Here is a 14237-nt window from a genome sequence, read left to right on the forward strand (position 1 = left end):
ATATATATGTTAGATTTATCATAAAATACAATTATCAACAAAAGGTAAAAGTCTTACCTGTTAATTCAATTTGTAATTTGCCAATGTCTTTAGCAATATTGAACTGGTCTTTTGCTCTTTGATACTCATAATAGTACAAAAATGTATATGCACATTCCAAATGGAATTGAACAGCCAGATATCGAGCTGAGTTATCCACAAATAGATTCTCTTGTTTCTTCACTACAAAAGAAAAAATGAAATACTAAAAATGGTGATCAAACTAAAAAGCAATGGAAACTTACAAGTGAATTCAGGGAAACTAGAGGGGACAACATCAACATGCAAAAATCACTGGTGCTTTTGTATACCAGCAATGAAATAGCCAAATGGAAACTACTTCACTTACAGTAGCATCAAAACAAATACCACTGGGACATATTGTGTTGTAGTTGACTTGACAGCCCATACTAAGAATACCACCACAAAATAAAGTTTATCTAAAGACATAAAGGACTTGTACGTGGAAAGTAATAAAGCATGGTTATTAGAAGTTAAAGATGCAAATAAATCTATGTTCACGGATTGGAAGACTTAATGTTAAGATGTCAACATTACTTAAAGCAACAAACAGATTTAACAGAATTCCTATTATAATTCTAATGGCCAGAAGCAAAGCAAGACAGCAAAGTATGGGGTTGTTCTCATCTACTCCTCCAGCAACTAACCCACTGAACGGTGATTATAAGTTAGCACAAGCACAGATTAACAATGTACAATTGCAGAAAAAGCTCAAGTGTTGGAAAGTCAGGATAAGAGCACACTTAGGGGACAGGAGGAAAAGGAATGGCACAGAATATGGGAACACCAACGCACTAACATCATGAGAGCCTGCTCATCACAATCATTTGACTAACATCCCAAACAAGGCACAGGGAAAAGGAGGTAATCTGAGAATGCTAAATCCTGATTTACTTTATGTGGGGCAAATTAGCCATGAGGACATGAAAGAGTGAAGAGAGAGAGTGATGATGAATCTCCCTGTGACCCAAGACAGATGAATACTAGAGGGAGAGCAAGAACAGATTGAAGTGTTTATATCCAGCTGGTTTTGTTAATGTTGGTATGTACCATCATAACCGACTCAAAGCTGATCCTCCAGTAGCTTTTTAGAGGAAGTAAACTGCATGGCCGAAAACTGCCCACTGTTCTGCCATGGAACAGCTGATGGATTCGAGCCATGTGCCTTTCGATTGGCAGCACAGTTCTTTACCACTAAGCTGCCACCCAAGTTCCCATACTATTAGTAGTAGGGCTGCAGAAGGCCACTATGGAAAACTCTCTGGTGTTACCTTAAAAAGCTGGAATCACCAATGAGGGAGTTTTGCTTTTCAAGGAGAGGAGCAAATGGGGGGGAGGGGGAAGGGGTTTGTGCGGGGAGAAGGGTGCAACAATGAATGAATGGAATCCCAAAATCTATGTAGATGTTCATTGAAATGAAAAATAAACAACCTAAATTAAAAAAAAAAAAGCTGGAATCAAAATTGCTATTTGATCTAGCAATTCTATTATGTGGTGTGTATATCCCTAAAAAATAAGCGCAGAGACACTAACAGATACACGCTCACTGCAGTGACATACACAATAGGAAAGAGATGAGAATAATAAAAGTGCTCATCAAAAGATGAATGAATGAGCAAACAATAATACATATACAGTGGGATACTATGCAATGCTGATGAATGTGAGAAAAATACTATAAAACAGAGGAACCTGGAAGACGTTGTTGTTGCTATATGCAATAAGGGAAGCATTATGTTAAGCAAAATGAGCCAAACACAAAAGGATAAATACTGTATTTGTACACTATTATAAAAAAGCTAAGGAAAAGTATACATGGAATGAAATATTGTTTGATGATCTGAACCTTGAGCTATCATGCACCATCCTCAAGATTTCCACCATGCTTAAGTGCACTACAGAAGTCACTGAATCAATCCAGCTTAAGAATCTTCCTCTCTTTCGAGAATCTTCTACCTTTCCTACTATGATTCCCCACCCCACCCCCCCCAGGACCATGCAAGATGAAGAGGAAATCCGGTTGCACTTCCTCCAAAGCAGATTTGTTTGCCCTTTTTAACAATCCAAGATACACTCAGGATTCTTCACTAGCATCACAATTCCAGACATCCATTCTTCTTCTATCATTCTTATTCATAGTCCAACTTTGAGATGCACAGGAGGCAGTTAAAAATATAATGGCTTGGCTCAGGCACACCTTGCTCTTTGCTGTTTAGTGTTTAAACAAGGTCTTTGACAGTAGATTTTTTCCCAATGCAACATTTCTTTTGATTTCTTAACTGCTGTTCTCATGGCCTAATGGCAAGAAGCTGCGCTACAATACCAAAGGCACAGGGTTCAAGGCCACCAGTTGATCCGTGGAAGAAAGATGGGCATCTCCTCCTGTGCAATCTTCTCAACTATGGGTTGGTTCCAACTCGACGGTACATAACAAGAGTGGGTTTTAAGCATGGATCCAAGTAAAATGAAATTCTTAACAACTTCTATTTTTTTATCCAGGTATCATAATGTTGTCTACTGGTCCAATGATAACGTTTTTTGTTTCTTGTTAGTGAGGTGTGGTTTATAAGGAAGGACATAATCTTTGATCTTCTGTAGAAAGTGTTTCAAGTATTCTTTACCTTATGCAAGCAAAGTTGTGTCATCCTTCACAAAGATAAGCCTTCCTCCATATTGTTGGTAAGAATGTAAAATGGTGCAATAAGCCTCTCTGATGACTGAGTGGTAAAAAACTGCACTGCTAATCCAGAGGCATGCAGCTTGACTCCACCAGCAACTCGAGTGAGAAAGCTGGGCAATAATAAATACAGCCTCTAAGGACCCACCGGAAGGTCAGCTATAAGTCAGTTCTGACTCAGTGGTACACAATACAACCACCCATGAAAAACCATTGGGTAATTTCTTAAAAAATTGAGAACAAATATCAGTCAATAATCCCACTAATTTTTAGAAATGTTGTTGTTATGTGCCATAAAGTCACCTGTGACTCACAGTGACCCTGTGTACAACAGCCCTAAACATTGCTCTATCCTGTGCCAATCGCACTGCCTCTGACACACCCATCCCGATTACCCCAGTCACGGAATCCATCCATCTCACCCAGGGTCTTCCTCTCTTGTGCTGTCCCTCTCCCTCTCCAAGCATTGGTCTCTTCTTGTAAAATGTCCAAAGTATGTCAGATGACGCTTCAGAATCCTTGTCTCCAAGGAGCAGCCTGGTCTCACCCTCGCTAGGGTGAACATGTTTGTTCTCCTATCAGTCCATGGTATGTTCAATACTCTTCTCTAGCACCAAAGCTCAAAGGCATCAATTCTTCTATCATCCCTAGTCATTGTCCAGCTTTCTGATGCATAGCAAGTAACTGCAAAGACCATGGCCTGGATCAGGTTCACCTTAGTCTCCATTCTGATGTCATTGCTCTCCAGTACTCTGGGGAGGTCCCTGACAGCCGATTTTCTCAGTGCAATTCATCTCTTGATTTCCTGGATGCTGGTACCAAGAGTGTTGACTGTGGAGCCAAGTAAACTAAAGCTGTTAACAATCTCAATCATGATGCTATCAATTGGCCCAGTGGTGAGAATCTTTGTTTTCTTTGTGTTGAGCTTCAATCCATATTGAAGGCTGCGGTCCTTGACCCTCTGCAGCGAGTGCTTCAGGTCCTCCTTTAATTTTGAGATATGATATTGTTGTTGTGGACCACAGAGTTGGAACCAACCCACAGCTCACCCTCCAGTGGGTTTTTTTTAAAAAAAAAAAACCGCCAAAAAAACACACATATATATGTTCACTCATGTTCACTGCAGCATTATTTACAATAGTAAAAGATAAAAACTACTCAAGTATCCCTCAAAGGATAAATGCCTAAAGAAACTATGGTACATGCATACAACTGAGAACTATGCAAAATATAATAAACACTGCACCATGTGCAATATCAGCCTTGCACTCTGGCTGCACTTTTCCAAGACCTATCTATTTGTTCTTTTGGCAGTCCATGGGATATTCAGTACTCTTCTCCTAAAACACAAATCAAAGGCATTAATTTTTCATCTGTTGTGCTTATTCATTCTCCAGCTGTCAGGCTTAACGAGTAATTAAAAACACTATAGCCTGAATCAGGCACACTTAGTCATCACTGACATCACTGCTCCTCAGTGATTAGAACAGGTCTTTGATAAAGGACTTTCTCGGTGCAGTATGTCTTCTGTTCTCCTAACTGCTGGTACCATGGGTGATGACTGCTGGTCCAACCAAGATGAAATCATTACCAACTTCAATATTTTATCTATTATGATGTTGCCTATTGGCCCAAGGGTGAGGAATATTGTTTTCTTGATGGTGAAATGTAATTCATACTGAAGGAAATAGTTCTTAATTTCTGCAGCAAGTATTTCAAGTCCTCACTTTCAGCAAGTATCACAGCAATGACAGTAAAAACTAAATAAAGCTCACAATTAAAAATTCAGCTATGGTTGCCTAGAGCTAAGAAGCTGAGCTGCAATCTCAAGGGCACACAGTTCGAATCCACCAGTTGCTCTGTGGAGAAGGATCAGCAATCTCCTATGTGGTTTACCCTCTCTGAAAACCTACTGAAGGGTCAGCTATAACTGAGATCCAATTCAACGGCACATGACAACATACAAGTATCAAACTGTAAGTAATTTGGAGCCAGTTGAGGACAAGGATATTTACATGGTCTCACAATATCTTACTACAAAATACCAATTATTTATAAAGGATAAATGAGTAATTTTATAATGAAGAAGACTGACAAATACCATTTTAATCAAATGTCAAAGCTATTATCACCAGTAAGACAAATTTTATGAGTGCCATATCAATTTGATAGTATACAATAAGACAAAAACAATATTTCTGTGATGGTCTCATCAAAATTAAAATTAAAAATAAAAATTAAAAATCTGAATTCAATCATGAGGAAATATTAAACATTATCAAAGTAATTAGTCTACATGATCAGTGTGATGAAAGTTAAGGAAAAACTAGGAGAGTACTCCAGACTGAAGGACTAAAGAGATATGACAATTAAACTCAATACCTGATTCTCTACTAGATTATTCTGCAAGCGAAAACATTTCTAAAAGAATTAGAAAAATGCCGGCGAGCTCTGGTGGCCTAGTGGCAAGAAGGTGCACTGTAATCCTGGAGGTGTGCGTTTCAAATCCACCAGATGCTCTGCTGGAGAAGGAGGAACAATCTCCTCCTGTACCAGTCAGATCTGATTTGACGGTACACACACACAAATTTAAAAAAATAAAATAAAAAAAGAATTAGAAAAATGTCAATGGTAATAATCAGAGAGTAACAAAAATGTAAATGTTAATCTCCCAATTTTTATGGTTTTATTTGGTTGTTGGTATGTGTCATCATGTCGCCTGTGACACATAGTGACTCCATGGACAACAGCTCTGAATCCTGTCTTATCCTCAACCAATCTTATTGTCTCCATCACACCTGCCCCTATTGCCCGTGTCAATCCATCTCATTCGTGAACTTCCTCTCCTGCATTGTCCTTCCATCCTTCCAAGCATGATGTTCTTCTCCAGGGAATGGTCCCTCCTGGCAACATACCCAAAGTATGTAACTCAGAACCTCAAAATTCTTGTCTCCAGAGAGCAACCTGGTTTCATGATATAGTTAATACACTTCTCCAGCTCAACAGCTCATTCTCTTAGATCTTACAGCTCTGCCCTCCCAAAAACTGCAGGAAGTAGGTAGGCATTCATCACTCAACATATTGTAAATGTGATTCTAAGTTATGTAGAAAGTGTGCATAAAACACAATCATCATTTAATAATAGTACTGACCATAAGCTAAGAGTCAAACATACCTTGTGAGCAGTGTTAAGCTTTAAAGAGAGGTACAATTTGATTACAACCTCATCTCAAAATGGTAAGAGTGACAAAAAAAGAACCCACAGGTATTCCCTTCACTGCTTATTCTTTTAGGACCTGGTACTTGATACAACATTACATCCATAAACATCTTCTGGTAAATTGGTACAATAAGTATTCTTGTTGTTGTTGTTGTTATGTGCCATCAAGTTGCTTTCCACTCATAGCGATCCTATGTACAAGAGCCCTAAACCCTGCTCTGTCCTGTGCCAACATCACTGTCTCTGACACACCTACTCCCATTACTCCAATCACTGAATCGATCTACTCATCAAGGTTCTTCCTCTCTTGGCTGTCCCTCCACTTTCCCAAACATGATGTCCCTCTCTCCAAGAAATGGTCCCTCCTTGCAACATGTCCAAAGTATGTCAGACAAAGCTTCAGAATCCTTGCCTCCAAGGAGCAGACCAGTTACACCCTCTCCAGGACAAACCTGTTTGTTCTCCTAGCAGACCATGGTATATGCAACACTCTTCTCCAGCACCACAGCTCAAAGGCATCAGTTCTCTTTCTATCATCCCTAGTCATTGTCCAGTTCTCCGATGCATAACACGCAATACCAAAGACTATGGCCTGGATTAGATGCACCTTAGTCTCCATCCTGATGTCATTGCTCTTCAGTACTTTGGAGAGGTCCCTGACAGCTAAGTGAGCAAACATTTACAATCCCTCCAATAGCTATCAATAGAAAGCTGGAAATAAATATCCTTGGTGACAGGGGGTTTGCAATTTGTTCATCCTACTCCTCCTCACCTGATACCTACCTCCCACTATTCCAACACATTTTCAACTACTAAAACTCTCCCAATTTACAGCTGTTTAAAGTCTTTGTCACTTTCTTTGCAGACATCAGACGCCCTTTCCAAAATTTTTTACCTAACAAATGTTTACTCCTTCATCAAGTTTTACTTCAAACTCACTTACTCTGTGAAGCTTTTCTCACCAGTGATACTTAAACTAATAATCACATCTTCTTCATTCTTTACTCTGTATACCATTTATAACTGTATATTAGCCCTTGTTACACAGATTTCACCGATATCCCAAGCATTTTGTCTAGAACACAGCAAATATTTAAACAATGTGTTAGTAAAGGCCAAACTAGCCAATAATCAGCTAACAAAGACAAAAATTCTAAAGAACAACAGAATAAACTGACATTTAGAAAAACTACTCTAGTATTACCTTATTACTGATATTCAGAGACAAAGAACCAAGGCCAAGAGCCAGCCTAAAATTCCAGTGTAACCATTCATACATGAAGTAATAATAAGTACCCTTCAGTAACGGCGGGACTCAACATACAGAAGGAGACAGAGACCTAGCCGGTCAGTCTCTCCTAATAAACAGCACTGCTATCTAATATATCTTCCTGCAATCATGTAAATATTCATTGTTGTTGTTGTTGTTAGGTGCCTTCAAGTCAAGTATGACTCACAGCGACTCTATGAACAACAGATCTGAACCCTGTCCTATCCTGCGCCATCCTCACAGTCTCTGACATACATGAGCTCATTGCTACAGCCACTATGTCAATCCACCTGATTGAGGATCTTCCTATCTTTTGCTGTCCCCACAACCTTTCCAAGCATGATGTCCCTCTCCAATCAACAGCCTCTAATAGTAACATGCTCTGATTAAGTGAGACAAAGTTTCACCATCTTTGCCTTCAAAGAACATTCTGGTTGTACCTTGACCCAGATACGGCTGTTGGTTCTTTGGCAGTCTTTGAGATATTTAATCCTCTTCTACAACATCACAGTACAAAAGCAACAACAGGCTATTGTAATACTATATTAAAACATAATATCGTTGTTGTTGTTGTTGTTGTTGTTGTGTACCACTGAAGTGAAAGCAACCCATGGCTAACCCTCGGGTAGGTTTTCAGAGGCAGTTAATCGCACTGGAGGAGACGACCCATACTTCTCCCACGGAGCAACTGGTGGATTCGAACCATGGGTCTTCAGTATTGCAGCACAGCTTCTTGCCACTAGGCCACCAGAGCTCCCTAATATTTAAATGACTTAAAAATATTTATTCATTCATTCTAAAATGCCAAGTTAATGGAATAAAAACTAACATATATGTCAGCCACAAAAAACTAATCTCAACAATTTTTTTTAAGGTAGAAAAGTTCTAATCCCAGAGTCATTGAGTTGCCTGCAGACAACACTGTCTAGCAAACAGTTCTTGTTTTAGCTTGTTTCTTCTCAGATGGTAACTTCATCAATTAATTTTCAATAAACTATTCTATAGTTACTGGGGCGATGGGGGTTGGAGACTGGCTCAGGACAGGGAAGGTTCAGAGCTGCTGTACATAGGGTCACTATACATCAAAGTGACTCAATGGCACATAACAACAATAACATACGATGACAGGTCTGGAGGCAGTTGTGGCATTCACTTCCTAAATAACATGCCTCCGGAAACTCTATGAACTTTGATAAAGGTCGATAGTTGTAGAGGAGCTTCAGTCCTTTTGTTCATAGGGTCCCTATGAGTTGTGCCCAACTCAAAGGCAATCAACAACAACAACATGCCACAGTAATACATCCTATATACCATATGGAATGTATTTTCCATATCAAAGCCTCAAAGCCGACAACAAATAGCTGAGTGCCTAAATATTAGTCTTCAGAGAATATCACATTCTCATTTGGTGTATCAACCAAAAAAAAAAAAATATCTTCTTTCTGAGGAGCACATTTTACAAACTTCTAATTGGCTCCTTTCATAAGCCAAGTTACACTATACTGACATTCTGGGGATTCTATTTCACTGTATACTACTGATAGAGCATTCTCTGTCACTCTCTCTGGACAAAAAAAAAAATAAGGATCTTAGTTATCCATGAAATCCTTTGCTTGTATTTCACAGAATGGGGGGCGGGGGTAGAGATAGGGGGGAAATCCTGCCAGTTTTCTGAAGAACTCTCAAGGGTAACATTTCAAAATAGTATCCTTCTCTGGACATTGAATTGTATTTCCATTATAACTGACTGCTTGGCCAATATTTGGGTTAAATAAAACTGTTTATGAAATGTGGATATTTAAGACTATCTGAAGACTTCTTTGGGCATAGCTAATAGAACCAATTTATGACTAGATAAAATGAAAAATGTCAGATTAGCCTGGAATAGTATGCTAAAAACCTCTCAGACATAGGAAAATCAAGTGGATAGATATTCTGAAATTCAGTAAGGAAAGAATTGAAACCATATGGGGAATAAGTTGTTTACAGTCTTACTTTCTACATCTCTTATATTTAATTCTGTTTAGAACAAAGCTTTTAACTTCTAGAAGAGAATTCTCTCTAAAATATACCATATGAATGTACCACAGTTTCTCAATCCATTTGTTTGTTGATGGTCATCTGAGCTGTTTCCATTTTCTTGCCCTTGTGAGTAACACTGCTATAAACATCAGTGTACAAATCTCTATTTGTATCTCAGTTCTATTCTCCTCAGGGTATATTTCTAGCAGTGGAGTAGCTGGGTTATATGGAATTTCTAGTTGCAGCTTTTTGAAGAAACATCAAACTGCCTTCTAGAGTGGTTGTACCATTTTAAAATCCCACCAAAAGTGTAAGAGAGTTCAATCTCTCCACACCCTTGCCAAAATGTACCACTTGCTGCCCTATTTGTTTCTACTTGTTTCTGCTACTTGTTAACATGGTATCTCATTGTGGTTTTGATCTGCATCTCTCTTAATGCCAGTAATTTTGAGGATTTCTTCATATATCTGTTGGCCATTCGAATGTCTTCCTCTGTGAAAAGTCTATGTCTTTTGTCCATTTTGTAACTGGGTTATCAGTCTTTTTCATATAGAGGCCCTGCATTATTTTGAAAACTTTCTAAGCAGCACTAAGGAGCAACAATTTAGAAAAATGCTGCATAAAATGGGAGGGGCTAGAGGCCATCGTGCTGAGTGAACTAACTCAGTCTCATAAGGATAAATAATACATGAGACTATTATTGTAAAAACAAAAGGATAATTATTAAAATGTGTATATAAGTCCAAAAGGGGAAGTGGAAGGGGGCAGGGAGGCGGGGCTGAGGCTAGGGGTGGGGGTAAAAATCACAGGGTCACAAAGTTTAATGGGCAAAGGGAGCAGGTGAAGGAGTTACGAAAGATCCAGTAATGATCTAAAAAGACAGCTAGATAGTGGGCATGGATCAATGTGACTGGTTTATAAAATGCAATGCACAGGAATGAGCGTATGAAACACAAAGTGCATGAAGGAATGTGTGAACCATAATGTATATGAATTCTGCATGCAAACCAATATAAAATGAAAAAATACATATATTTAAAAAAAGGTACTTGCTTTAAAAAAAATCATTCACTATATTAAAGTTTTTAAATACGTAAAATATACCACATGGTCTCCTACCTTTGAAAATATTACAGAAATGAACTTTGTTTCCTCCTCTTGGTAATTAACGGCCATCTGTATGAATGTTAATCATGAAGATGTGGTAGAAATATGGCCATAAATGCAAATTCATATGATATAGGATAGAAAGGAAGAAATGAGACTTTCTCTACAGAAACTGTACCAAACTTTCTTTTCTTAAAAAAATTCCCAAAATATCTCAGTTTCTATGACTTACCAACTTCCCATCAAGTAAAGCATAGGTATCCTGCTTAACATCCTATGAAGTATAACGTAAATATTTATAAAATTAAATAGCACACCAAAAGCTACTACTACGCTCTTCTAAATGTTCTATATGCCCTCTGAAAAATCCATTTTTCCCTCAGTATTGTCGGTGACCTTCATGTCATCCCTGGGTTATGAAACTTTATCCACTTTCATGAATTGGAGATGTGTTCACTTTTATTCTTTCCTTGCTCTAAGTTTATGAATACACTGGCATCATTTAAAAAATTGTGATTGCATATATGGGGGAATATTTAGTCAACTCGTTTTTCATTTCACTAAATTAGAAAATAAGGCACTAACATGTCTGCTAAATGGGCAGCAGATCTTAACTTGTTCTCAATTCCAATTCATGTTTCATTCTGAAGAAAACACTAAGTAAGCAACACTATCATGAGAAGTACTATATGGTATTTGTGTAATCAATTTTTTTTATAACTTATCTCACCTTTTTTAGAATACCGTGGAACATTTATTGTTGCTGTTGTCGAGCTGCCTGCAACTCATAGTGTGATCCTATGTACAAAAGCTCTGGTCTCTGGTCTCTGCTCTACCTTGAGCCGGTCTCATTGTCTCTGACCCACCTATCCCTATTATCCCACTTACTGTGTCAATGCATCTCATCCAGGGTCTTCCTCTCCTGTGCTGTCCCTCCACCCTTCCAAGCATGATGTCATTTTCCAAACTTTGTCCCCTACTGGCAACATACCCAAAGTATGTGAGACAGAGCTTCCAAAATCCTTTCTTCCAAGAAGCAGCTGGTTTCACACTCTCCAGGATAAACTCTTGACAATCCATGGTATGTTCAATACTAGTCTCTAGTACCATAACTCAAAGGCATCAATTCTTCTTCTGTCAAGCCTAGTCATTACCCAGCTTTCTGATGCATAACAAGTAACTGTGAAGACCATGTATTGAATCAGGCATATCATACTCTCTGGACTGACATCATTGATCTTCATCACTTTTCAGAGGTCCCTGATAGCAGCCTTCCGTATGCAATTCATATTATGATTTCCCGACTGCTGGTGCCAAGAGTGTTGACTGTGGAGTCAAGCAAGTTGTAACTGTAAACAATCTCAATCTCTTCTCCACCTGTCATTGTGCTGTCAACTGGGCCAGTGGTGAGAATCTTTGTTTTCTTGATGTTGAGCTTCAATCCATACTGAAGATTGTAGTCTTTGACCTTCTGCGGCAAATGCTTCAGGTCCTCCTCAGTTTCTAAGAATACTGTTGTGACATCTGCATAATGTAAGTTGTTAATGAGTCTTGCTCCAACCCTGATACCACATTCCTCCTCATAAAATCCAGCCTCTCAGATATCTGTTCTGTACATAGATTGAAAAGATATGAAGACAAGACGCATCGCTGACACACTCGTTTTCAGATTTTGAACCATGCACTGTTTTTTGCTCTGTTCTAAGGACTGCTTCCTGGTCCAAGTATAGTTTCACATGAGCACAATCACGTGTTCTGGGATTCTCATTCTCCTCAAGGTTAGCCACAATATGTTGTGATTCACACAACTAATGCCTTCATAATAAAAAATTCCTCTGGTACATATATATACTCAGAAAAAGTTTGTTATCATCAAAAAAGGGACAAATTATTTGCAGACATCAACACTGCTCTCTTAAACAGAATTCTATAATGTCTCCCATAAAAATTTTTCATACCATTTTTATACAATTTATGAGGTTAATTTACCACTAAAGCCAAAATGTAAGGGTCAGAAGTCCAATAATTAAAAACTCTGCTATCTTCAGGCTAGATTACTGGCCTATAAAGAAAGTATTTACCTTGGAGCAAAAACCTAATCAGAGAAAAGTAGGTCCAAACTGAGTTCATCAGAGTTAAGATCCAGACATACTGATGTGTGTTATTTTTTAAGCTCCCAGGTAAATCCAAAGTATTTTACTTTTCTTCCATACATTCAATGGAGGCAACTCAGCATGGTAAAAAGCATGAATTCTAGAGTAAGACAATTAATAGCCTTCAACTGAACTTGCCAAGACTGAGTCTGTCAACCTCCAAAGAGTGAGGAAGCCTCTAGAGCCTGAAAGGTAACCAGAGATTTGCCACTTGTCAACCTTTACAATTGTGAGAGCCATTCCATGAAATAAGTATCTATTCATCTACGCATCTATTTATCTACCTAGCTATATTAAAGTGTTCTAGTGACATATATTATATGTTATGCTGCTAACCAAAATGCCAGTGCTTCAAATCCACCAGCTGCTCCATGGGAGAAAGATGGACAGTCTCATTCTATAATACTTTGGAGCTTCAGGAACCCAATGGAGGGTCACTATAAATCAACTCTATGGCAGTGTGTTTGGTTTTCATATGTATATATACATACACTTTCCTGTTCACAGAAAAGTTCTCTATCTTCTAGAGAATATAGATGAAGGCTATTAATATTTATTACTAAACAAGCTCCAGTCCTCTCTACCACAGGCCTACATTATTATTCTAGGCTGTTGCTGTGTGCTGTTGAATAGATTCTGATTCACAGTCAGTTCACATGACAGAGCAAAACAGTTTCTGTTTTCACTATGGGAGACTACCAGAGCATTCTCAAAGGGAGGCAAACTGGGTGATTGAACTACCAACCTTTCACTTAGCCGCCCAGAGTTTAACCATATTAACACCAGAGCTCCATGTAAATATACAGTAACATAGAAGCAGATCCCAGCAAGGTACAGGAAGATCTTGAGAGACTGAGGTTGTTAGCAATTAATTACAGCTTGCTCAGATCCACAATCTTAACACCAGCAGTTAGGAAATCAAAAGACGAATTGCATTGGAAAATCTGCTGTCATGGACCTCTCCAGAGTGCTGAAGAGCAACAAGGTCAGTCTAGATACAAAGGTGCACCTAATTCACGCCATGGTCTTCTCAATTGCTTGTTATGCTTCAGAGAGTTGGACGGTGACTAGGGATGAGAGAAGAAGAACAGATGCGTTAGAGTTGTGCTGCTGGAGAAGAGTCTTGAACATACCAGGGACTGCCAAGAAAACAAACAGGTCTGCCCAGGAGAGGGTGAAACCAACTCTCTCCTTGGAGGCTAGGATTTTGAAGCTCCAACTCACTTTGAGCACATGGCCAAGAGAGAGTGGTCCTTGGAGAAGGACATCATGCTCGGAAGGGTGGATGGACAGCACAGGAGAGGAAGACCCCCATGAGATGGACTGATACCGTATCTGAGACAATGGTGGTTGGTTGGTGTGTCGGAATTAGTGAGACAGGGAAGGGTTCAGAGCTGCTGTGCATAGGGTCACTATGGGTCGTACGCAACTCAACCAGTAACAGCCTATGACAGGTTTGGAAGCAGGAGTGGCAACCACTTCCTAAACAGCATGCCTCCATAATCACTATGAACTTGGTAAATGTCAACAGTTGTAGAGGGGCTTTAGGCCTTTTGTTCATAGGGTCACTATGAGTCATGCTTGACTCGAAGGCAATCAACAACAACAACATAATAATTTATGCCTTCACACGAACCTCCACTTCCCTCAAGTACAGAAGATTTATACACAAACACACAGAGGTAAATGTCATTGCCATCATCATTTGCTTATATATACACATGCATG

General features: G+C 39.0%; 1 protein-coding gene across 1 annotated transcript in view; it reads right to left on the reverse strand.

Annotated features, from left to right (window-relative positions):
- TTC27 (tetratricopeptide repeat domain 27) overlaps positions 1–14237 on the reverse strand; it is a 223312-nt gene that overhangs the window by 180504 nt on the left and 28571 nt on the right. Inside the window, exon 5 of the mRNA XM_006882399.1 lies at positions 58–244. Coding sequence (XP_006882461.1) covers positions 58–244 — 187 coding nt within the window. The remainder of the gene's footprint in view (positions 1–57; positions 245–14237) is intronic.

Source organism: Elephantulus edwardii, unplaced genomic scaffold (genome assembly GCF_000299155.1).
Source record: "Elephantulus edwardii isolate Elephantulus edwardi_28Jun2011 unplaced genomic scaffold, EleEdw1.0 scaffold00019, whole genome shotgun sequence".
Lineage (NCBI taxonomy): Eukaryota > Metazoa > Chordata > Mammalia > Macroscelidea > Macroscelididae > Elephantulus > Elephantulus edwardii.